Below are 24,846 nucleotides of genomic sequence, written 5' to 3'. Positions count from 1 at the left end.
ACATTTGTGTATGTGTACCATCAAAAGTATGATATTTATCGATTATTAAAGTAGATTCCTCTTTACTGCAGAACCATTTTCGCAAGTTCAGAAAACCCCCGCAATTCAGACATTTAACAGAAATACATTACCATAATAAAAGTAAATGCGCTAAGTTTTCACTGACCACTTATTGCATTTTAAACCAGGTTGATATAAACCTCAAGATTAATCGGTTACCGTATGTTGTTTCATACCCTTATTTTATATTTTTACTTTGAATGACTTGGGTATTAACGGCCTACCCCTTTTAAGACACTTCTCCACTATTTCTTTGGAATCTCTTGATAGAGTCAATTCACTATGTAAGAAACTTGTCCATGGTAAACGAATTATGTCATGGTTTCATTTGTTTCATATATCGGATGCCATTTGTTTGTAAGGTGTTATGTTATAAAAAGGACCGGACTGCTCCGAAACTCTGTCGAAAATGTTATTATAATTCTTTTGCCCACACACGGGCGCACACTCACATTAACCTTGTTGACTTTTCTTAATTTTGATCATAAAATGGTTCGTCATATGATACATTGTCGTTTGAATATAGACTATTTATGTGTTTCTATTCCAAGGCATTACTTCAAATTGATGATTGTGGCCATTCATACTGCAAGGGATGTGTGAGAAGACTACTGGATTCTAACGAATCAGTCACAATGCCAGTTACACAGATACATGGGGACCGACAGTTTGTCGTTTGTTCAGTATATAATTGTCAAGGAACAATTCCATTAGATCAGTTGAATCAATGCTACAAAACCAATTCAACTGAAGAGGTATGATTGTATATTTATATAATAATATATAGTTTGACAGCATCTACTTACGGATCGACTTGACAATTTCTTTCTTTTTTATTGATAATATACATCTATTTATGGATCGACTTGACAAGGAAGTACTAAATACTCGTTGTTAAGATATCTTCTTGTAGTTTTTCCATATTCATATATTTTTCCTGTCACACGGATTCCAATCAAATTTTCATATTCTGAATCTATTTGAAATATTCCATATGTTGTCAATTTGTAAAATCATCAATTTCTGCAAAATAACAATGATACAATAAGATGGTGTAATGGTACTGAAATTCATCGCCTGGAGATCTATTATAAATTTAAATTAAGATGTTTACTACCTTATCGGAAAATGCATATTCTCCAAAAGAGATCAACTGTTGAAACAAGTTAAATGTACTTAAAGGTAAAGTTAAATATTGATGACAATTTTGAAATAACGCTTGAATTTACGCTTTGATGAGTTTTTTGTAGTTGTAATATAAGCTTGAGGAAATAACACAAAAGGATATCACAAATCTACGTCAGCAGATACCACCTGCTTCCATATCGTCATTCAAGGTGGTGTTGAAACACCATGGCATCATAAAGACAGAAAAATGAAATTTTAAACTGTTAAATACCATGTAAAAAGTTCAATCTTGTCAATAAAAGCTTTACCTTGGTAACTGTTGTAGATGGGCAATTTATAAGAAATATCTATGTTACTAAGACAGGTTTCATGACCGTCTTTAAATGAAACTATTTTTCTTATAATTTCAGAAAGAACATTGTGTTCTCTATTTGAATGGTCCCAAGAATTTTCATTATAATTTTTATTACCTTATAAGGGGGCAATCTTGTATATGCTGACATTTTTAACAATCAATACGTTTCGCTTAATATTGAAGTCAAAAGCAACATAATTATTAACTCGAAATCTACAGATCCTTCCTCACGTTTTAACTTTGTGTTGAATATCACAAACAGGTATTACCTATGTTTTTTCTATGAAACTGATGCAACATACTTTTTACTATCACACACTTGATTACATATGTGTTTATTATCAAATACTGAACATGTATTAACTATCGCACAAAAGTATGACACCGGCATTTGCTACATGTTTAGAAACTGCAAACATCGTCTTGCTGCGCTCAGCAGTGCTTGTTTAATAATACTTTTCGGGTTCAAAGGATTTGCTTAAACTTTTTTGTACTGTACTGAGAACAAAGAACGCAAATTGCGATGTTAGTTTTTTGTTCCTAGTTACACACTTCTTGTACTCACTTTAATGATTAAAAACAAAATTATGAAATAATAATTGTGTGATTTCCCTATTATCTCTTAATTTCGAATTGGAACACGAAAACACGTTTTTTCTTTCTGTGTAGCCCGTATGCTCTTCTGTTATATCGCGTTATTACATTACAAATCAAACTATAGAAAACAAAAATGTGTGTTAACTTAGACAATTGGTAAAAATAATACAGCTTAGTTTCTGCAAGATAATTTATTGATTCTACAACGTTTGCAATGTAACGACACTTTTTTATTGTTAAATAACAATGGATTATGTATACGATAGACCATCCCCGTGCGTATTTTTTCCAACAGTCAAACGCTCTTCAAAAACCTCCCCCGCAAATGTGGCTGTAAACAAGAGAGTCGTGTGACTGGTTTCATTTGTCGAATCAGGGTACCTGCATTTTTAGGTCACCTGAGACAAAGTCTCAAGTTACCTATTGCGATCACCTTTTGTCCGTCGTCGTCCGTCGTCCGTCGTGCGTCCGTAAACAATTTATATTTTCGACTTCTTCTCCAAAACCCCTGAACCAATTTCAATGAAATTTTGCAGAAATCTTCCATGGCTAAAGGTCAACAAAAAGAGTTGCCGGTTTGGTCCCCGGCCCCCAGGGGCCTGAGGGGCGGGGCCAAAAAGGGTCAAATTGACTGAAATTTCAAAAATCTTCTTCTCAAGACCCAGATATGGTAGAATCAAACACTCTTCATAGATGGAAGGGTCTTAAGGTGCTCTACCAAAATTGTGAATTTCTTGACCCTGGGGTCTCAGTTTTCCCCCTGGGGAGGGGGTAAACTTTACTATAGTTTATATAGGGAAATCACATTTTGGACCAACATTTGTTTAATTGCCATTGGAGGTAATTAAATTTAGGTTAGCATTATCAGTATTGGGTAGTAATTTGATGGTATGCACATATGAGCCCTGACTGAACCCCCCAGGGCTGATGGGTTTGGCCAAAAAGGGTTGAATAGAAGGAAGGGTCGTAAGGTTTATGACCCTAGGGTATCACGTTTACCCCCTGGGGAAGGAAGCGGGGGCAAAATTTATTATGGTTTATAATGGCAAATGATACTTTGAATATTACATGTTAATAACTTGATTAGAATTATAACCCTGGGTTGACAGTTTGATACTTTGAAAATTTTGTGCCAGCCCTACCCAAAGGGCTGTAGGGTGGGGCCCAAAGGAGTCAGTGTGCTAAAATTTCTTCATTTTCCTTGTTTAGAATCAGAGGTGCTAGTTTCAAATACTTTTTAGTCTTAAATCTGTATGCTAGATATTGAATAAGGTGGTTTTATTGTTTTTTGTCACTGAATAATATTTCTGTTCATGTTAAAAACAAAATCAACTCTCTGTATAAGTATATCAGGTGACCGTTAAGGCCCATGGGCCTCTTGTTTTTTTGTATATGCTTGCTTGTGAACAAAGAAAAAGATATATTTAACCTCTAGATCTACTTTAAACCTGTCAAGCACACATGGTCAGACTGTTCCGCTAAACTTACCGCGAATGTGACTTGAAATTGTGTTTGTAAATCTGTCAAATACTGATTTCATGTGTTGACGAGCGATGTCGATAGACTGATGGATTCTGTTGATTGAAATAAACATCTGGAATAATGCATGAAGTCAGTGTCTATTGCTTATCGTTTGTCGACCGAATGGCGACAGAAAAAAATCTTCCAAAATATATTCAAATTAAAAGGACAAAATAGGACAACTGTCTACAGAGTCAAAATGATAAAAACAAAAAGGCACCACGTGACAAATACTAGCGCTCGCAAATAAACACAAATACTCATATTATCTAGGCCACCATGCTAATCAAAGCGTTTCAACGCTGAGGTAGACACGTTAAAGGGTTTCGTTACATTTTACTTGATAGAATAGAGATAATCAACATCTTTTTGTATACAATGTGGTGGAATAGATATTACTCGGGATTCGAATATGCTGGAAAAATAATGAACCATGTCTGCAAGCGACCTTCGTTAATTATTTTTTCCCTCATTTTTTTCATCCTCGGTATATATTCAGCCATAATACACGCACGATGATGATTTCTTAAATATAATGTTAAAAGTATTTCATCACTCACCGATAAAATTGATACCATCTAGTTTACAAGTTATAAATTGAAATGCCATAGATATGATCATGCTTGAATTGTACTACTAAAATTAGAAGCACATCCTTAATCCAATAAAACTTCTGTTGTAATATGCAATAGAAACACATCAATGACGTATACATTTCTTGTAGAAAACCCCCCACATTTTTATCAAAATCAAACAGTTAAAATGTGCTACATTTATTTGTGCAAATTATAAATGATTATGTAAATATAAAAATAATTCCACCTTTTTTAGCATCGTTCGTATAGTGAGCATTTTCCAAACACATAAATAAAATAATAATCGTAGTTATGATGGTTTTAACAGTCAAAGTTTGATTTTCTCAAGAGGTAATTTAATTTAAAAAGGATTTATTTGTTTATAAACTTATCTCTCCTTTTTGCCATTGTTTAGAAACTGGATGTAAAAATTCAAGAAAACGTGTTCGAAAGGAAAGGTGTCCAAAAAGGAGATCTGAGTTTGTCTGGTGAGGAACTGCCTAAAACGCCTGGCTTTAGAGGTCAAGGTAACAGTCAATTTTTGTATGCCTTGGATGTATTATTTTTCTCGTAGCTTCATATTTACATAAGCGAATATCGGACAATGTGTTTTTCACAGGGATCAAACAGAAGAAGATATCATCAAAAGATCTTGGCGCCCACCATCAAATGATCATCATCTGATCTACAAATGAGTGATCTTTTACCTTTGCTCTTCATTTTCCTTACATATACTTTTACCAAGTTCTATGTTGAAAATTCAAAACGGGAATCTTGTACATTAACTTAAACCTCATAATGTCATAGGTTATGTGCCACTATGGCCAAAGAAACTATATATGCAGACCAAACACTTGTGTTTTTCTAACGAATCAGAAAGCACGAGTTTATTGCGCGGACAAATATATTCCCGAAGTGAATATATACGTCCGCGCAATAAATTTACATGTATCACATACCTTTCATTTTTGTAGAGATCAATACGATGATTTCATAAATTTATATATTTTTTGCAAAGACAAGGGGATTCCCATAAAAAGTAGTTCCGGCTAGTAGGTAAATACAACATTCGGTATTGCACATGTGTAATACAGAACGTTGTATTTCATGGTCTGAAAATTGCTTCAACAGGTATGTGATAAATAAGAATTACGTTACTATAAGTGAAATGCTAAATATTTATCATTCTTACACAATTAGAAGTGCTGTCAATCAGTCATGAATTATCATTAGGGACAGGGATATTTTTGTTTTAAACAAAATGACCAAATGGGAATATACATACTTTTTTTAAGAGATAACCCCCAGTATTTTTTAAGAAATATCAGCAAAAACAAATCATGATTATTAAGCAAGCTACATACTGAGTCTGTATCCGCGACATTAATCAGTGACCAATCAGTTTCAGCCAAAATATTTATCAATCTATTGTAATCGCCATATTTATCTAGCCAGATTTTCCTACTGTAAGAGTCGGATATGTCTTGGTTTTTGTTATGTTTGTTTATTAAGGCGTTCCACCAAACTGTAAAAAGACCTTTTTGTTTTTGTTATGTTTCTTATTATGATTCCTCTGTAATGATTTTGTGGCCACCTTAATTTTTTATTGGCAGCACAACGATTTCCAGTCTTCCGGCTATGTTGTAGGTAATGGTCAGGAGATGTACACCTGCAGCATTATAAAATTAGTTTAAAAATGTAATATCGACGCAATGATGTCATAGGTCAAAATATGTAAATGGTCAAAACTCAAAAAGAATTTGTTGTAGATCACGAGATTACCAATATATCATTTTTTTAAAGGAATTTCATTACGATGGATGTGGTGTCTTCATGTTCTCGGTGATTTAACTCTTTTTGAAAAGAAACCGACAACGTGTTAAAACCATTTATTCTGATGTTCTGCAGAGCAGATTTCATCCGATCTTGATATTAATGTTTACCTGGACAAACTTCAAAAGTTTTGATAAGTTTTGACTTGATTCAAATTCCAAGACGAATACTATGGTTTCATAATCGTTTTTTCATAACTTCAATTACTTATTTTGACATGATGCAATCAATTGCATCTTTGGATTTTTTATGTAAACCAAAACTATAAAAAAAACAATTTCAACAACATTTTTGTGTCAAAGGTCAACTTTTGGTTTTATGTAAGGGTCAAATTTTAATTGGTGCTATTTTGGGAAACAAACCTACATTTTCTTCTCAAGTTCAACGAGGTCTAGGGTCTTGATAATCTAACGTCAGAGACATGAAAAGGACGTTCAACTATGAGTCAGGATAAGCAATGATGGTATCTGATACGTGTAAATTAGTTTATAATTAAAATTTGCGGTATTTCATATAGTAAGATACAATGTACTTATACTTTGGCAACAAGGCACATATATAATTTAACAACGCAGAAATAGCGTTTACAGCCATGAATGTAGCGTAGACAATTAGTAAGTTGTATAAAGATAAGATATAATGGTGTCCGACACCAGACAATAATTAAGCAATTGCATTTAACAGTATATAGTTATATTTTTTTTATTTTATTTTGATAGATAGGTTTGTTTGTGAATAAGTATAGGCCTTTCCTAAGCGAGCATTTAATAACTCAGTGTTTGTACCAAAGATGTACAAAACAACCATTAATTCTACCAAGGCTTCATCTACTACATGTATAAGGAACAACTGAACAGAAAATCCGTGGCAGGAAATAGAAAATGTCATTGTGAATGACCATTATAAAATGATACAGTATTTTATACCATCACATGTTAAGATATTATATTTCGTATATCTTGTTGTCTTGCTAACTTCGACAGGTTCAGCTGTTAGCGATGGAACTCAAAGCAATAACAGTCCTCGAACAAAGGTAATGATATAATCACTATATATAATTTATGTTGTATTCAATTATTACAAAATTCTGTAATGTACAGTTAATTCTATTGATACATGTTTCGAAATTAAAGTGATATTGTTTGTGTTTTAAATTAGTTTTCAATAATGTTTAAACACGGATTATTATTAAAAAAGATGACAGATCTGTTATATTTCCGAAAAGCCGTTAATAGTTTTATTCATAAAACAGCTAGCTCGTTGTGTTCATTGGACATGTAATATGTAAACTTTATTATTTCAAATAACCATATCGTGGTTTGTGATATTTCGTGAAAAAATTGTGTCAATTCAAATAATTAAAACTATTATGAGGTAACTACAAACAAGACATGTGTTTCAATAAATATAAGATTTGAAAGCGTCAAAGAGGGGAATGAAAATGAAATAAATGGACATTTTACCAAGAACAATTACGCTCATGACATCGTTCCATTTGTTTTGCTATATCTAGAATTCGTGGTAACTGTCTGTTATGATCGCATACCTAATCCTGATCTCACCATGTGATACTAAAATTATTTATTTCAAAATAAAGTCTTCTCCCATTCCAGTCTATAACATGACACAAATAGATGTAGCGTGTTGTATTGCGGATATTTTTGATAACTACTATTATCTGACTGTAATTTACGGAGTTATGCCCCTTTATTCAATTGCCGAAATTGTGTCGGCTCAACATTTCGAGTAATTTTCAACTTCTCTGGACAAAATGCAGTTATATGTAACCTCTGAACAGAATACAATTTAGAGTTTAAGCAAGCTTCCGTATTTGATCAAATGTTCCAGCCTTGAAGCACAATATATGCATTCATTATATAAAATTAATGTTGGTATGTAAAAAAAAAACTTACTTCGTTAAAAGTACATTTCTTGATAGTTTGCAGAGTGGTTAAAGTCCTTAAATACATTCCCGTAATTCTATTTGAGCGTTTTGATATGTTTATACTTATTGTACACCGAATAGTCTTGTTATAGTAGAGGAAGGCGTATACCTAGCCGATTAATATTCTACTGTATATATATATTCATTTTCGACATCGTTTTAAAGAAGAACGAAAAGGCAGCACAAGGAAAACTCAGCTTAAACAGGGAAGCGTCTAGCAGGGATAAAGAGACGACAGCAAGATCACCGGAAGATAGACAAACTCCGTCCATGTCACCTTCGACATCAGTGACTGAAGAGAAAGACTTTGACATGCTTGAGAATACCTTAAATGAGAAAGATGGTAAGTATGGTAAGAATGACATTTTCCTGTGAATGGCATTTTTACTGTAATTGCGATATACCGTCCGCAAGTTTCTCATTTACATATGAAGCCCAGATTGCTATTGGTTATTTAGTCAATGGCCCCGACTGACCCAAACACATCATGAAATTGATTATTCATGTCGTCACGATCAACAGCGTGACCCCAAAAGGCCAATGTAATTCTGTCTCATTTTGAATATTCCTGTCGTCATCAGTTCACGCAAGAGTGACTCAGAGCTTTGAAGAAAACGCTCAAAAAGATATCAAAATCGTCGTTCCTTTTTGTAATTTTAGCGTATATTAATTCGAATTAGGGGATAACCCTATTGTTTTTTGAGATTTGCAGTGGTATAACGCGTCGCAATCAAAACAGATATTTGCGACAGTATAATCACGATATACCGCCGCAAATCTCAAAATATAGTTGGGTTATCCCCTAATTGTTAGGTTTGTCTCGGCCCGGCTTCCAGCAGCCACACAAAACAGATAATATTTTTAACAGATTAATATTTTGAGTCGGTTTATACTCTGTAATCATAATATCTTGCATGGTCCACATCTTGGGCGAATTGTTATATGCGATGTCACTTTTAAAAGTTAATATCTATTCCAGGTACCTCACTCACTTTAACTCCTTCGGATATTACCCATGATACAGAAAGATGTAAAAACCATTCACCAAAGGTAAAATAATAATACTGGAAACTGAAAAGCTTACCAGTGTGTTATTATACATTATGTATGTATAAACAAACATTTATGCTATCAGAACTGATAAACTGAATAATTATTAATTTGAACTATTTCCATGAAGAAAGTTAAGAACAATTCAGCAAATTGTAACCATGTTTGTGATTTTGGATAGAATGGGTAAAATGGTTTTTCTCCGAATATTCTTGTACTAGTAGCTAGTTTAATCCGTTTGCATGTGAATTGACATAAAAGTCGTTTTATTCAATACTTATTCGCAATTTTCGTCGTCAAAGGATGTTATGACTGTCATAATTATTAGTGACAATAATGGCCAACACTTTATGTTTTTCTTAAATATTGAAATTAAGATGTGTTTAAAACATATCGCAATGGCAACGGCAGCCGTACATTAATACCATTTGATTTATTTTTATTCGCCATTAAAAAGTTTCTCTCCATTTTCGTACGATGTATCTTCTTCTCTCTTATACGTTATTATCTGGCCCTTCTGAGCAAAACGCCTGGCAACTACATGTGTGATTTGAGTCGGGTCTGAATGCATTGTGAGAGCTCATATTCCCATCAACGAAACACACGCCATTCCACGGCTTATCAGAATTGAAGACATAATTCCCCCTAGTTAATTAGCAACATATCTTTTCCGCCTTCAATTCAAGCTAGGATGATGTGATTTCATTCCCGTATCGATACATGTTTACTGGCTTAGGTTTACAGCTCTTCTCCCTTGCATTACACCCGCTAATTTTACAATTGCAATCGGCACAACAAATGCACAACCATACAACAAATGGCTCACTTTAAGCACGTTGCTGTGCATCCCTAGCCGAAAAAGGTGCAATAAATAAACTTGACGCAAAATGTACGTGTATGATTTGCCATAAACTGTTTTTTTAGAACAAATCCGAGACTTATCTGAAAGAGATGCCAACTTCAAGCTTTTGCAGTCAGGATAAATGTCAAAAATTAAAGGAGGTAAAATATTTCTTCATTTTAATTCATAGCAAGCTTAGTGTGCTATGGTCATAGCACAGAGTCCCTAGTCTGTGGTCCGTTCATCAACTTAACATATTAAAAGAAACTCGTCCGGTTACACCGCAGACGCAGAAATTTGAATAAAATGTCGTATGAAAATTTCCTGGACAAAGATTAATAGATTGTTTGTAAACTAATGAAATATCTTCCTTGAAGTGAACTGAGATAAAGCCTCTTTTCAATCTACTGCTTCCATAACCGTAGATACATTTTATGTGACTTTTGTATTAAATTGTCATGGGTTGAAGAGCCTAAATTTAGCAGAAACGATGCCCCTTGACCAAAGGGGTAATGTTCAATAGGAGAAATATCGATACATCTTTAAAACTCTTTTAACCAAAAGATACTGAGTATACCTGGTCCAAAGGGTTTCTATGTAATATGTATGAAGGAAGTGGTTCTGGGGGACAGGGACAGGCCTGATAAGAACAAATTTATAAATAATTATCCTAAAAAAATGGTTTGACTAATTAAAGCACGCCCGAGAAAAAAAGATTCAGTTATGTGCAGTGAATGCGACACCAAATGTGAACCCTAAAGATGTGTATGGAAATTATTAATTCAAATTATAATGTTTATATAAGAGACAACAAATCTTATCAGCTATTTTCGACATAGACGTCTTGCTGAAGCAACATCGTTGTTGGCACGGTAGTCTAGTGGTAGGACGCCGGGCTCGTGACCGAAGAGTTGCGGGTTCGAGTCACGTCACGGCACTGTGTTGTATCTTTGAGCAAGATAATTTACTCCACTTGTTCCAGTCTACTCAGCTGTAAATGAGTACGTGGTAGGGCAGTGATTGATTGGTTGAATGCTAGCTGTGAGCGCCGAAATAGCAGCACCGGCGGCTGTATGCTTCCAAGGGAGTTGAGAAAGATACGACCTATTGTTATTTTAAACTCAAAAATATTATCTTTGTTTCTCCGTCTGCCCGTCCATCTGTCAGTCCATAAATTCTTCGGGGTCATAACTCAAGTTTTGATACCTTGATTGCTTTCAAACATCACATGTGTATGTGTTGAACATAATTTATGATTGGCCTCTGTTGCTTTAGAGGTGTATGGAAAAAGAATGTGGCGGTCGCTATTAAGATATGAAGAAAACGGAATATGTACATTACATTTCTTATTCAGGTGATATTCATGTTTCTGACAGCTGTACTTCTTTCAAATGTGTGTTGTCATTATTGACGGGAGTTATTGACATTTTTGTTCTATGGAAAGCTATGAAGTAAAAGTCGATGTCATTTAAGGAATGAAATTTATTTTTTCAACATTCATGAGGTAATAACACATTAGAGGGTCTTTTTAACTTCAGGTATTAATCATTAGTGAAAAATACTTTAAGAGATGTTGGAAGGCAAGATGAATGTCGATGATACTAAAAATAGAGAACACAAACATATACATTGTACTTTCTCATTCGAGTGATTGAAGTCTAAATCAAGGTAGCTGTTTCCAAAATGAAGAAAAGAATACATGTTAGCATACTGATATAATAAAATGACATGGTAACTGACAATGCCATAGCTTTCATAAAATATCGGCTTTCGTGTAGACTGCTTTTTCATTTTATAACTCATTTATATCTCTTAGCAAGTTCAATATAATTGGTTTGTTATAGGATTTCAGTGAAACTTTCTATCATTGTATCATGTAATTTATCAATGATTTAGATATAATTAACTATTTTATGACGTTTTAATAACAGTAATTATGTAAATATATCATGAAAAAGTAAACACTTGTATATGCACACACACACAATCCTAGCTATGTTATTAAACTTTGTTTGCAGGTTAAACAGAAAATCCATTTCAAAACCTCGAGCACGATTGGCTGTTCGACGATGAATTGTAGCAAAGAGGTAATTCATTAAAAGGTGTAAATAATTCTTTATCGCATGTGAAGTATTTTATGCTGATTCGATTTACAAGCAAAACTGTTCTGTTTCAACCTATTTAAGGTGCGATATGCACATTTTGGAACAAACACTCGAACAGTTTAAATTTTAAATTTCTACCATTTTCATTTAGTGTCAAGGAATATTCGTTTAAAACATTATCGCAGAAACAGTAATCGTATAATTTCTACACGTTTTCTTCAGATTGGTAAGTATGCATGTATTATGAACAGTTCTTTTTACACAACCAATACACATATATAACAACTATTGTACATACGCTTACAGCGTAGCCGAACCGACATCGATTTTGTGGACAACTCGTACACATTTTAAACCTTTGTGTGCATGTAACAGTCTGATTCTAGGGGTCTTTTTGTATAAATCACTCCAACGCTATCTTTGTTTCCATTCAGATTTATTCCGTATATATTAAACCCTAAAACAATAAATAGCATTGATAAGTTAAATATTCCACATTTAAATACCAACAGTAGCTTATACATTACAATGGAATCGTCCATATACAATAACGCAACAGGTTAACGCACCTGTCGCATGCTACGAACTTTACACTTCACTATGTAAATACTACCAAAACTTATACTTAATAACTCAGGCGTTATCACTACTCCAATTAAATAGCCGAGCTTAACGCTTATCATACAACCAATGCGGTTCAGAGTATTTGACAAGTATCATAGTTAAAATTATACAGTTACATTAATAATAGTTTAACAACAATACAACTATTTGTACAAAACGGAATCACTTCAAAACCTACCTCTTCATAGACGAAGAGGGTCTAAATCCAGGGAGACAACCAGTACGTGAGTACGTGACCAAGTAGCCAATCTTGCGCATACAATGCTACAAATAATAAAATAATGACAATTACTAAAGATGTACCAGTATCGGACGTTAACAAGAATGTATAATATAATAGACATGATGTAAACCACTAATCAAGTTAACCAAAATCATTGTGGATAAAAATAACGAATAGCACAAAATGTTGGGAAAGTCAAATTTCAAATAACAATATTAATTGAATTGGACAATTTCAATTAATTTATAAAGTATATAGTTTACATCAGAACTATATCAAAATGTTATCACATGTGATATTAATAATTTACAATAACTAATATCTCATGAAAGTACTCACAATTTAGAATTCCCAGCTCACTAATAAGCACTAAGTCTGCACAATTACATAACACGTCCGATACGGCCATAAACTTGTACGGGAGTGACAATGCCCCCAAAAGCGCGGGTGCGCACTGACCCATGGTCAATCTTACACAAAAATAGATTGACCCATGAACCTTGACAAACAGGTTTGCACAGGTGTCATTTGATATAAAGCAAAGTGTACATGTATATAGATACACTGTATAGTAAAAGCACAGCACCTAATACTCTGCTCTTAATGAAGAATCAAGTTTAAAAATAACCAGCTTTACAGGTAAAAGATATTACTGTCATTAAATAATGACACTGCTACATGCATACGCTTCACTTGTCATTTGTCTGAAGAAGGTGACAGTGTACATAACCTTCTAGTCATCGAAACGTCACATAGAAAATCTTATTGGTTGTGTAAAGAACTTTTCATAAGTCATCGTATAATTTTAGTAATAAGCCGTGTCATAACTTGATTAGTCGATACAATACAGCTGTTATTCTGGTAAAAAAAAACCGCTTCAGTCCTACGACTCGTGATTAGGGAAGTAGGCGCATTTCATGGGGTATAAACAGGATGGTTTTTGCTTCAGGCAGCCATCCTTATTCTAGCTACATATGAAGTTGGATTTGGTGATCACTATCTTAATCGCCTTTTACCTAAATCTATACAATCAGATTTTACCTTTATTGAACACTGTGATGTTGGTAGCCACATTTAAGGCGAATTTGTTATCACAAAACTAGTTTCGTTTCGTTAACTTTACATTTTTTAATGAAAACCAGTTTAAAACTAGTTTTATACTGAAACAGGTTTTTTATTTGTTGGGTGCGGTTTTGTTATTGGTTTCCCAATCAAAGATGGCGTCGATAGAAAGCGTGATGGTAGCATGTAGCGAATGCAGAGTAATTTTTCAAGATATTGACTGATTAAACGGCCATCTCTGCTGCACAATGATTTCCATTATAACTAAATAAATAAATTTATTAAATAATATGAATTTGTTTTAGTTGAAATATTGAAAATTCAATATAAAATGTGCAATTTTGAAAAAAATGTTTTGATAATTAATTTGACAAACAAAGATCATACTTGAAGTACCAAGCAAAGTATATTGAGTAGTCTTTCTTCGAACACTTAATCAAAATAGATGCACGGAATCATATGACGACCCCTTCCGGCAGGTGAAATCTGATTTATGTTTTTGTAACAGTCATTTCAACAGTTTTCTATCGATATGAATATGTAATCACGGCTGATTCTTAAATGCGTGGAAACTGATAACACGAGGATACCTTCCGTGTCATCGTCATCATTTAGAAACATTTGAACAGAGACGTATATATACCCTAGCTTTATATGTCTCTGATTTGAAGTATTAGTGCTGAACACATTTGTTTTGAAGCCATTTTTTGTGTTAAACCAGACATTTGTTTGAACAGTAGTAAACCAAAACCAGTTTTGAAACCAAAGCTGAACCAGTTCTAAACCTAAACCATAAACCGAAACTGGTTTTGTGATAACAAATTCGCCTTTAGATTGTTGGATTGATGTGATCAATCTACGGAAAAAGTTTTAAAGTGTTCCGAATTCTCTTTCTCATCAATGTATAGATTTGTTTGTTTGTGTGTGTATAACGGTCCATCGACAACTGTGGTCACATGCGTGGCATGTAGGTGGATCTTCTCGTTTTAAAAGATACGAATGAGTAGGATATGTGTGTTCAGTACGGAGCCGAGCGAGGACAACTTCCTCTCTACGATATTTCCGACTGGGAACACATGTTTTCTGTTTCGGTTGTACTTTAAAAAGTTTGTTACTGGTCTCGAGAGACCAGCGTTGCTGCCATTCATTTTGAATGGCTGTACGAATAATAGGTTTTAAAGTTTGATATTTGCTTGTTGGAGATTTAAAGCATTTTTCTTCTCTGTCAACAAATTCGTTGCCTTTAATTCCGACATGGCTCGGAATCCATAGTAAAGTAATTTTAGATTTCTTTAAAATACGAGATATGCGAAAAGTAAGGTTTTGTACGAGTGTGTTTTTATGATATCGTAACTGTAAACTTTGTAGGACAGATAGAGAGTCTGAACAAATGATTGCCTTTTAAATGCGGTGTTCATCGATATGGTCGAGGGCAAAACTAATGGCGCATGCTTCGGCAGAAAAGATAGAGGCGCCGTCTGGGAGTCGAACTGAAGTTAAAGAATTAGCAGAACAGCAGGCTGCTGCCATTTTCTCACCTTCTTTGGAACCATCGGTTTAAAATTGTGTATGAGAAGGGTACTTCGAAATGCATTCCCGAAAGGAGGATTTGTGTTCTTCGGGCATTACACTGGATTTCCCTCGCTCATGTAATGTAAAGTTAAAACCAGGTGTTTGTATGGTCTATGGAGGAACATCAGATATGTTAAATTCAGCTAAGTCAGTCAACTTTATATTGAGTTCTTGCAGGAAATTTGAAATTCGGATACCAAATGTTGGCAGAAGGTTTTGCGGTTTGCGTAAATATGTTTTGGTATTTTGAGTTGAATATTTGGTCGAAAGCAGAACTTTTAGGGTTTGATTTTAGTTGAGCTGCAAACTGATTGCCAGTTTTTTCCTTCTGTCATAAATGGATGGTTCATTCGCTTCCACATACAGGTTTTTACAGGTCTAGACGTAGCCCTTGGTTATGGATTGGGTCTAGCATCTGCAGGTAAGAACTGCGCTCCAACCCGTATACCATAGAACCATATTCGAGTTTTGTTCGAATAAGTGATCTGTATAGCTAGGCGGAAAAGCATTTCACGGTCCGCTCCCCAATCAGTATGAGAGAGGATTCGTTTAATGTTGAACGCCTTGGAACACTGATCTTGGAATACTAATCTTTCAGATTCTTTATATGTGGTATGAAAGAGAGTTTCGAATAATAAATGAGACCGAGAAATTTGGTTTGTTCAACAACGGGAACTTTAATGCCATCAAGTGTAAGATTTTGGTTATTGTGTGCTTTTCGTTTCTGACAGAAATGCATGCACACAGTTTTGGATTTAGAGAATTTGAAGCCGTTTTCGTCTGCCCAAATTTGTAATTTGTTTAAACTCTATGGAAGTTGTCGTTCTATCGTGTGCATGTTCTTATATCTGTAGCAGATCAAGAAGTCATCCACGAATAACGACCCTTCTGTTGACTGACCCAAACATTTGACTATATCATTGATTTTAAGACCAAACAGGGTGACTAATAAGATTCCACCCTGTGGGATTCCCATTCCCTGTTTAGCCGTTTCAGAAAAAGTTGAACAAACACGGACTTGAAGTGTCTATCTGATAGGAAATAAGATCTAAAATTGGGGAGGTTTCCACGTACACCAAAGTCGAGGAGATCTTTCATGATGCCATACTGCCATGTAGTATCATAGACCTTCTCAGGATCAAAGAACACAGCAACAATGTGTTCCTTCTTGGCGCGAGCTTCTCGTATGAATGTCTCGAGTCTGATGAGATGGTCATTTGTCCTTAGCTCTTCAATGGTAACACATGCGTGCGTAAACAGAGTTTCTTCCTTGCTACACATTGCCCTTATTTGTTTTGGTCTGGAATTAGTCGCCCAGTGGGGAAACCGGAAGTATACCCTTGAACCAAAGACAAATATGTTTCAATACATACACCGACATCTACATAAACTGAAAACAATCTTCAAGGTTTTTGATTACTGTTTTATTCAGCGAATTTTTTAAATTCGAAATACGAAGTTGTTTTTCTCCTTTGTCGTATTCTCGAGAGTGAGATGCAACTTTATCATCTGTTGTAGTCTCGCTCAACCAGACGCTTATCTCTACTTGTGTTTCGTGGCAGTTTTGGGAAAGGGCGAGAGTCTGGGGAATGCGAGACTACATCTGTTGCTAAGGAAGTATAAGAAACCGAATATAAACGTATATAATTTAAAGTAAAAATTGTAGATTTATTTCTATATTTGAAGAGTTTGATAAAAAATATAGATTTGAGTAAAAGGCTATACTGACATTCATGAAACATCGTTCATAGATTATATACACTATTATCTAGACTATTGAAGATAGAAGAACAAAATTAAATATAGCATTAGGGGTGTCGCAATACACCAAGAGTTTATAACGATATATTGCAATACAGAATGAATATATTGCGATACATATCCCGATATATTGTCAAAGGAATGATGTTTTTATTCTCCTAAACTGGTTACAGTGTAGATAATTATATACATATATAGAGTACAGTTTACATATAAATCATGGTGTTAATGGCCAGTGTTAATTCGCTCAATTATGTGCTTAAGGAATTTTATAAGTGAAATTAATTCTTCATTATTGACATTTTCTATCTTCTCTTGGAATGTTATTCCATCTACCACATTCAATCGGAAATTTTACATTACAAATTCTAAATTTACAATAAACATTTGCTAGTCTTGGAGGGAGATCAATCAGGTATACACTGATTTTTCAAGACCACCAGGACGAGTTTTAACGGCCTTTTCAGCAACGCATTTCTTTTTCACACCGCGTGCCGATATATGACCAGTTACAGACAGAAATTGTTAAATTTTATTTACCATACTTACCTGTGACACCCTTCGGTGACTAAAAAATTTGAAATTTGACCCGATGTTTCAGGATCCAGGAACAGGAATTTAGTCTATATATATCGATAGAAACGACCATCTCAGTTACATTAAAGTAATGCAATGTGCAATATATTATATGAACTTTATTTATTTTATAGCAATAAACGAACACTTTCCCCCCGACTAATCTAAACCATTTCTTTTGTGGTCTGACGGAAGCGCAATGGGTTTAATGGTTTAATTCTTAATGTGGTAGAAAACTGAAGTATCCAGTGAAAAAACCCACGTATTTGTGCAGGTGTTAGGGATCGATTCCCGGCCATCTTAGTGAAGACGAGCTCGCTATCCAGACTGTGCCACCCGACCCATCACTTAAGTTACGCACAAGAGCAAGTATTTACTTTAGTTTTGACTTGAATAAAATGGAGTCATTGATGCAAAAATCATATTGTGAATACATTTTACCAATCATCTGTGATACAAAAATTCTACATATCGGAGACCTAGGCAGGTTCGGCCACCCCTGATATTTTTGGTCTTGAGGTAATATGTACAACTTTGAGGATACTGGCAGTTTTGTTGGTTTGGCATTCACACGAAAAAAATGGCGAAGAAATCAGTTTAGGCCCGGATAGGTTTAGCCCATGATACCGGGCAAGTGTGGGCCATGCAACACATCAAAAGTCGTGAAATTGGCAGGATCGTCTGACGTTACATGCTTCATGACGTCATACTTAAGCTGATTCCAACGTGGGCCGAACTTATCCGACTGCTTGTTCGAACTTACCTCAAGGCGGGGCTCATTCGGCCATCAAATCTTCCGACAGGTAAAGTTAAATAATTCTTCAAATACAGACGTGTTTTCCAGAAACAAATGCCATACTGCTCAGAGCGACTTTAATGAAAAAGGGCTTAACTTGACCCAGTCGTCCCTAATTTTTATGATGGTCTAAACAGATTTTGGTATTGTCTTTTGGGCAATAAAAGTTAGTGTTTCAGTAAAGGTTTTGATTGGGTCGTCAATGTTCATGAAATGTTCCTCAGTAAGCTCCTCGGTGCACATGTGTTGAAATTGCACCCAATCTGCTCTGTGTATATTCCATCGAGGTAGAGGTTCCTAAATGGGGGACCCTATGTTTTTTTAAAAAGATGGGAAAGTGATCACTTCAACATAGATCATCGTTGACCTTCCAGTCATAATCAAGTAGAATTGAAGGATGGCAAAAGAATAGGTCGAAGTGGGTAAGCGAGCCAGAGGCAGGATGTAGGTTTGTAGGGACGTTATTGTTAAACAAATACAACTTGTTTTTATTTATGAACTCTTCAATACATCTTCCTCTTTCGTCTGTGTTTGGCTATTGTGGCCATTACAACCTCCCAGTATTACGAAAGGAGTTGGAAGTTGGAACACGATATTATTAAGTTGGTCACAGTTAAAGCAATCACTAGGAGGGAAATAAATAGAACAGACAGTGTATGTATCTTGACTGGCCAATCAGCATATTTTACTTAGTACACTGTCTAAAATTTCTCCATGGCTTTAGTACTTCCTCGGGAGCAACTACATATTAATGATGATATTAAAAAGATGTTGATTTGCTAATGGTTTCAGAAGTTGTAAAATGTCAGGAATTATCAATCTTCTTTGACAGAATACAGTCTTAATATCGCTGATTTAGATTACAATTGTACTGGATGTTTCTGATTACTCCAAGCATGTGTTCAAGATGGTAATGGATATCGAACTATTTATACTGGTCTGTAAGAGTGAAGTTTAAGTAAACACTAGAATAAAGAAACTTTGGTAAAAAAATAAATATCATGCCATCTAGCCTACTGATCGCAGAATGGATGTTTTCGTACACTTAGGACATGCCTTTTTTCTGTAATGATTTTGATAAAAGTGTAGCTCTCATCCATATTGCTTCAAGAGTATTTGATGCATCGGATCGATAGCTACCCCTTTTATTTGATAATCAATATAAAACAGTTTGTAGTGAGGCAGCCATGAAAAGAGCTATGTCGTTTGAACCTACATGTACACTGTTCTAAGTGGTTGAGGTTTGTCTAGCAATTTCATAGAAAATACGCTTCTTATAACGTACCTCTATAGTACTAAAACGATATTGTACTTTGCAATTTTGACACTTTCATTTGGTTTGTAGGCTGTCGTTACGTTTTGTGACTGCTGTCACCGAAAGTGTATTGACTGTTTGCTTGAGATGCCTGAAGAAACAGAAAAAGCGGTTTGTGGCATTGGATTTTGGAATGTTTGTAAAACAGAAATTCCAATGCAGCCTCTAAAAGAGTACATCATGAACATTAAGGTATGCACACGGTAAACGACATTTTTAAGTAAGACGATTGTTGCGAGCCCTCGTTTGTATTAGCATCGAAATAATATCTTATTCCAATTTGTTTTCAAATACCTCCTTCGGGAAAACTGATTAAGTTAACTATAGCTTTGATGATATTCTACAAGTATTTTGCATAATGAATATCGCCTACTGAGCATGATTTAAAGTGTGTATATTTCATTACTGTTCTGTAATAAGTGAGGGTTGATAAACACATATATCTGTATCAAGTTAGTTAAAAAGTTATAGAAATTACAACTTAACGTTTATAATAAAGGTATTTAGCATATGTAACTTTTTTCTCGTGTGCCATCTAGCTATGTTGACGCATGCAAACTAATGATTACGTTCCCCAAGTCGGAATAGAAATGATTAAGAAACATAATGTACAATTCTGCTGTGCTACATGATTTTGTCCTAAAAAGTACTGTTGAAATATCTATTTCTAAAATGTTCAGTAGTAAAAACATATGATACATTTTAAACAAACTTTTTAAATGCATATGTTGTAAAAAAACATTTTTGCGGGAAAAGGTAGGATTTATATATGGTTGGTATTTCTGGTAAATTGCAAATGTTATATCAGTCAGACATCATTTTGGAATGTACGTCAAAGATTGGATTTATTGCCACGATATGAGATATCCTCGACTACTTTAACACTATGACGTACTTACCCGAACTGGTTTTTAATTATAATAGTTCAAGTGTAATCATTTTCAGAATTAAGCTTTGATTACATGTAATAGAAAGTTTTATGAAGTTAATGCAGAGAAAATATCGATAGTCATGTAATTGGTGGTATGGTCCTATACCACGCATAACTATTGCTGACAAACTTAATAAACCCTTGCATGGGTTCCTGTTAGTTTGCTGCATGAAATAGGAACGCCTGCTTAAGGAGCACAACACCATTTGCAAAAATATACTTAACAAACACATTCCATTATAATAGAATAGTTATGCATTATTCCATTATAATAGAATAGTTATGCATTATTTAGCTATTATATGCGTCTTCGTCAGTTCATGAAAACGTATTGTTAAGTCTCTGATGTTGCAATCAGATTGGTGAAATCACACGTGAAATCACATGATGGTCAGCTTAGTATAACCGGATTGAATAAGAGTTTCTGAACACGTATTGCATTCTCTTTCCATTGCTATGGAAGGATGCACAACTAATGTACATTGCATGTTAAAATAACACATTAGAGGAGTGAGAAAACAGAATCATATGAAACTTTATTACAAATATATTTTCAGAAAAAATCCGCTACTTATCTCAAAGAGAAGCCACGTTGGGGAAAGTGTAGCCAAGCTAAATGCTCAAAGACGGTAATGTTTTTGATGACAATACAGTTTCCTCTGGTTCAAATGTCTAGATTATTTAGTTTCCTTTCTGTGACTTTGCTATAATGATTTATAACAGCTTTTTTACCTAGCTTCGTAGTTCATAGAATGTTTTTTTAATATCATATTCAATTAAGAAAGAGATATACATTCATGTGGTAGATTTCAAATTTAGTGCCTGTAATATATATATATATATATATGCCCATGAACTGTGTTAATGCTATCTAAATCTTCGGATGTTCTCCCGTTCAAATAAGGTGTCTGAAATGATGCAGATATTATGCAGCAGAAGTGTATTTATTTTAATTTTTGTCAGTCTGAAGTTGGAACCTGATAGGAATGACCGGAAACGTTGCCATTTAAAATGTTATCTTTTTTGATGGAATTTGAAGTAGAAGCTTTGCGACTATCTTGATATATTTTGCGTAAATTCGTTTTCTTTCAACCTTTCTTATTTAAGCTGTTCGAACGTTTTTAACGCGAAACACATTTTTCAGTCACAGTAAACATTTCACCTATCACATTCGCTTTAATTTCTTTAATCCAGTCGCCTACAAACCTGTGTTGATGTATTTTTTCATCATTTTAAAAAGACATATAGCGAGATCCCTAAAACCCCTTCATTTTCTGCTAAATTTCCTCCCAAACCTTTCACACAACTTTTAACCGGATTTTTTCAGGCTGTCGTTGAGTTTCGGGCATGTAGTCATCGCATGTGTAACGACTGTGCAGCAGCGAAGGTATCTGAAAGAAGAAGAACAATGATTTGTAAAGGCTTAATTAAATATACGTTTCATTGTACACATGAAATTCCAACCAAGATCGTAAGAGAGTACCTGCATAACTACGGTGAAGAAAAAATGGTATGATATTTTAAAATTAAATGTAAACATTAGCATTGTGGAAATAAAAGTTCTCCAACGAGTGATAGTTGGTTATCATGTTTATCTTACTCGAGTTGGTTAATTTTCAAATTGTATAAAGACACGAAGTTTACCGAGTGTCTTTTTCAGTATAAAACATAATTTACGAGAGTTAGATAAGCATGATTATCAACCATCACGAGTTAGGGGACATTTATCTCTCTCAATGTTCAGATATTATATTAAAAAAAATAAAAAAAATCTAATAGTAGAGTTCCCACAATGGGGTCCCGTGACCATTTTCCCGGACCATTTGAAAGTTGATTTGGTAAATTTGAGGGTGCTGATTAAAATGAGCTGGGATGAACCTCGTGAAAATGTGGGCTAACTCTCCCAGAAGCGAATATTCAAAATGGCCTTAATGTGATTTGATCTAATCAAAGTGATATAGAAATACAACCTTCATCTAATTTAGCTTTTTTATCGTATCGTCACAGCCTTCCAAAAAGAGGTTTATGTCAGGTGTTCAACTTTCAATGACAGCATTGATTTAGAGAGTCGGTTTGCTGTAAAACTGTAAAAATGCTGGACACTATTTATCTCCTTTCGATCAGCGAACGCTTTTAGCGGAGTATCACAACAACGAAACAGAAAGGTGTTCATTTTCGTTGCTTTTTGAATGGTAGATGTCGGCTGGATGGCCCAGTTTGCCAAAGGTAGGGTGATTTTAACTAGCAAACAAATCTTCAAAACCAGATCAATCTGATCTGTCCCATCCGATCTATAGCAGTGAATTGATACCAGATGTTCTTGATTTTGTTTATTCATATTTCAAAATTTTCCCTAACTACTAGCTATCTCTAACGAACCTTTGAGCAACCGGGGCCTGATTTTAACTTCCTTCACACGAGTCAAAATTTAACATTTAAAAAGCTGTCTAATTTTCCTTTTAGTTATGTTACTGAACAATTTATCAATGACATCCATTTTCCGCGTCGGCCCCGCACAAAATAACGCATGGCCAACTACCAGCACCTTGCATCAAGTGTTGTTTGTAAATTATGTGTTTGTTGTCCCTGTGTTTCGGCACAAAACAACCAGCAGAATGCGACGTGTTAAAATGCAAAGTTGTATCATGCGTTGGTGAATAGATATTTGTCATACGATCTGCTTTAGCTATATTTTGACTCGAAACGACTAATAAGTGATAACAGCTATTATTGAATTATTAAGAATACCAATCCATTGTGACATTGTGTTGCTGTTGAAAGAATTAAAAGCGGTGCATATTTGATATTTGGTGTACAAGCATACATTTACACATGATCTTTTGCGGTCTGGCCTTTTCTGATCGGACTGGTCTGACAATTTGGTCTGTCTGGTATCATTGATTTTGTGTCATTGGTCAATGTCAACTACCAGCACCTTGAATCAAGTATGTTTACTACACCATTTGAAGGCAATAAATAAGTATATGCTATCTATATGTGAAAAGAAAACATCTCAACAACATGTGAATAGCGCTTTCATGTAATCCAGGAAATTATTCAGACTCTGAAGAAGCTTCTTGGTGAGACGAAGGCGCTAATGACATGTTAAGATTTGTTTTCTTTTTAAAGTATTTCTTCGTCGGTAAGGATAAATTAACCGCTATTAAAATAAATATTATAAGATTCTTTCATGCTCAGGGATGTTGGATAGGCAAATACCTCCCGAGGTTTGTTTTATATTTGGAAAAACCCGAGGAAAATCTGAGGGCGGAATGTCCCTATTCTACACTCTTGGACATAAAATAGTATTTTTCTCTCATTCAAACTACCAGAATAAGCTCAGAAACCATGGAAATGCATTTGGACTGGTAACCATTTTGAAAATATCAAATTTCTCCCGAGATTTTTTTGACGAAAATTATTTGTCAGCGATATGAAGCATACCACATATGGCAAACATAGTTTGCACAGAAAATGTCGTTAATCTTTCTAAAGTGTGCGTTAATATGTATATCAAAGGTTTTAATTTCATGACGTTGCCTTTTCTGCATAGCGGCATCGGACCTTTCCGAGTTCGTGATGTCATGGCATTGCTGAGCCATTGTGACGTCACGTCACATGGAAAGGGGTGCAAGATAGAATTTTCTTACACCCCTTTCTTACCTTGGACAACTCTATCTTACACACAGGGAAAAGAGACATATATGATCCAAAATTGGCACTGGATCCGAACAAATGCATATTACTAAATAGATAGATGGGCAAAGAAGTAATAATGACAGTGCAGACAAAGAAATTTGTCAAATTTTCAGGGCGATCTGCCCGTTTATCAAGACAGGAACATGAATATTTACATATCATAACATAAAACAGAGAAAAACAGTCAGCATGAAACAATAATACAATACAAAAAACATATACAAACAAAAGTTACTTATATAAAATATGCTGTAGCTTGTAAACGGTTAGATTATAT

At 34.6% G+C, this 24,846-nt stretch overlaps 1 protein-coding gene across 7 annotated transcripts in view; it reads left to right on the top strand.

Annotated features, from left to right (window-relative positions):
• LOC110456411 overlaps positions 1–24,846 on the top strand; it is a 98,026-nt gene that overhangs the window by 52,411 nt on the left and 20,769 nt on the right. For 6 of the 7 annotated variants that reach the window (XM_021507151.1, XM_021507152.1, XM_021507149.1 and 3 more), the window contains 10 exons: positions 612–815; positions 4,652–4,763; positions 7,053–7,102; positions 8,180–8,357; positions 8,994–9,064; positions 9,989–10,066; positions 11,924–11,992; positions 19,970–20,131; positions 21,428–21,499; positions 22,198–22,380. In XM_021507151.1, the coding sequence (XP_021362826.1) occupies positions 612–815; positions 4,652–4,763; positions 7,053–7,102; positions 8,180–8,357; positions 8,994–9,064; positions 9,989–10,066; positions 11,924–11,992; positions 19,970–20,131; positions 21,428–21,499; positions 22,198–22,380 (1,179 nt within the window). The remainder of the gene's footprint in view (positions 1–611; positions 816–4,651; positions 4,764–7,052; positions 7,103–8,179; positions 8,358–8,993; positions 9,065–9,988; positions 10,067–11,923; positions 11,993–19,969; positions 20,132–21,427; positions 21,500–22,197; positions 22,381–24,846) is intronic. The other variant, XM_021507153.1, reaches the window with a different exon arrangement.

The sequence above is a fragment of the Mizuhopecten yessoensis genome, unplaced genomic scaffold (assembly GCF_002113885.1).
Source record: "Mizuhopecten yessoensis strain PY_sf001 unplaced genomic scaffold, ASM211388v2 scaffold8745, whole genome shotgun sequence".
Classification (NCBI taxonomy): domain Eukaryota; kingdom Metazoa; phylum Mollusca; class Bivalvia; order Pectinida; family Pectinidae; genus Mizuhopecten; species Mizuhopecten yessoensis.
This window is presented reverse-complemented; position numbering and strand designations above follow the sequence as displayed.